This window comes from Penaeus chinensis, chromosome 17 (genome assembly GCF_019202785.1).
Source record: "Penaeus chinensis breed Huanghai No. 1 chromosome 17, ASM1920278v2, whole genome shotgun sequence".
Taxonomy (NCBI): domain Eukaryota; kingdom Metazoa; phylum Arthropoda; class Malacostraca; order Decapoda; family Penaeidae; genus Penaeus; species Penaeus chinensis.
In genome coordinates, this window is record NC_061835.1 from 7,111,891 (window position 1) to 7,113,889 (window position 1,999).

The 1,999-nt window shown below is 36.0% G+C and overlaps 1 protein-coding gene across 1 annotated transcript in view; it reads right to left on the reverse strand.

Moving 5' to 3' along the window:
• Positions 1 to 212: 212 nt before the first annotated feature.
• The window catches only part of LOC125034034, a 7,422-nt gene continuing 5,635 nt past the window's right edge, over positions 213 to 1,999 (reverse strand). Inside the window, exons 6-7 of the mRNA XM_047625675.1 lie at positions 510 to 680; positions 213 to 229 (exon numbers count right to left, since the gene is read on the reverse strand). Coding sequence (XP_047481631.1) covers positions 213 to 229; positions 510 to 680 — 188 coding nt within the window. The remainder of the gene's footprint in view (positions 230 to 509; positions 681 to 1,999) is intronic.

Genomic DNA, 1,999 nt, shown 5'->3' on the forward strand with positions numbered 1-1,999 from the left:
CTATTATATCACTATACAACTTACATCATGGTATTATTATACAGTTTTCTTAATCATTATATGCACACGCCTTCAAAATACGAGATACATCTTTGATTTTAAATGTTCATACAAAATACGATGACATCCAGTGTAGTTTTGAGTCAACATTAATGAACAAAATAACAGTGTTAGAAAACGACGTTCCTGTCCCTAACGTATCCTTTATTAAACTAAAGGTACTCAGAGGCTGGGATCGGCAATTAAGAGCAAATTAACCCATATGGGGTAATTTCAAGTAATGAGGCAACGAGACTCGTCTACGTAAGCATATTACTAACTGCGAAGTCTTGGAGACATAACGATTTACGAAGAAATTAGAACACGAGGTACCGATTGTCAATTCTTTCTTACTTTAATTCATTTACTGTATATCTTGCTTTGTTCATTCCCTTGCGTATTTTGTTCAGCTACTTTACTATGTACTTACCTCCGTTTATTTGCAGTGTATTTGGTCTCGTGCTATTCACTGTGTATTTCCCTCAGTTCGGAGTAATACGAGTGTCCTGAGCTCTTGAGGGAAACAGTAAAACTTAATTGCCGACCATTGCTCCAGGGACTTAAGATGAGCTCCCTGGCGACTGTAATTGGGACGGCGAGAGAATGCTCGAATGACGCTCTCGGGGTAAGGGTAATGAAGTCTGAGCAGATTGAGAGGCGGCGAACATAGTGTGAAGTGTGGAAATTGAGTTTGTTTTTGATTACATCTCGCTTGATGGAATTACACTTGTTTACAATTAGGGACACACAAATACACACACACAAACACATTCACTATGACTCACACGCACACACACCAACAAACACACACTCACACACACACACACACACACACACACACACACACACACATACACGCACGCAAACACACACACACACATACACACACACACACACACGCACGCAATCACACTCACACACACACACACACACACACAGACACACACACGCACGCAAACACACACACACACACACACACACACACACACATAAACGCAAACACACGAACTTGGTATATGTATCCTTAAATACACGATTCTCAATTCTTTTCCTACCTCTTCTCTTCTCCTCCTCCTCCTGCGCCCCAAAGCCCTCCGAAGGTCGCGTCTCCCTCGGCTTATTGCACGCTGCTAAAACTGCTACAGGTCTAAGGCAAGGTCGGCCATGGCTTCGCTTGCAAGGGAGGGAATTTTATTGCACACGTTTCCGAAAAAAAAAATCAAATATTTGTATATATATATTGATAGATAAAGATAGATCAAGATTGATAAAGTTAATTTTTATTGTACACGTATCCGAAAGCAGATCAAATATGTATATATATGTATATATGTATATATATATATATGTATATATATATATATATATATATATATATATGTATATATATATATATATATGTGTGTGTGTGTGTGTGTGTGTGTGTGTGTGTGTGTGTGTGTGTGTGTGTGTGTGAGTGTGTGTGTGTGTGTGTGTGTGTGTGTGTGTTTGTGTGTGCAAATAAACAGATAGATAGATATATAGATCAAGATAGATCAAGATAGATCAAGATAGATTTTATTGCACACGTATCCGAAGACAGATCCATTATATAGAAAATTTAGTAGATGGATAAAGGGAAGTAAATAGATGAATGAAATGTAAAATGTTTAAATACGAGTGGTTGAAATTGAATAAGGAAAAATTAAAGGGAAGAGGAACGAGGAGCGTGAAAAATTTTGTGAAAAAAGTAAACCTCACAAATTGGTGAATGAATAGTATATATATATAAAACATATATGTATATATATAAATATATATATATATATGAACGAACAAACATATCAATAGGGAAATAAGTGAATAAACAAATAAATAACCAATTCAACAGAGAGATAGGTGAATGAATAGTTAAGTATGGAAATTAATAAAATAAGGGAAAACTAAACAGGTAAATGAATTCAATTATATATAAATAAAC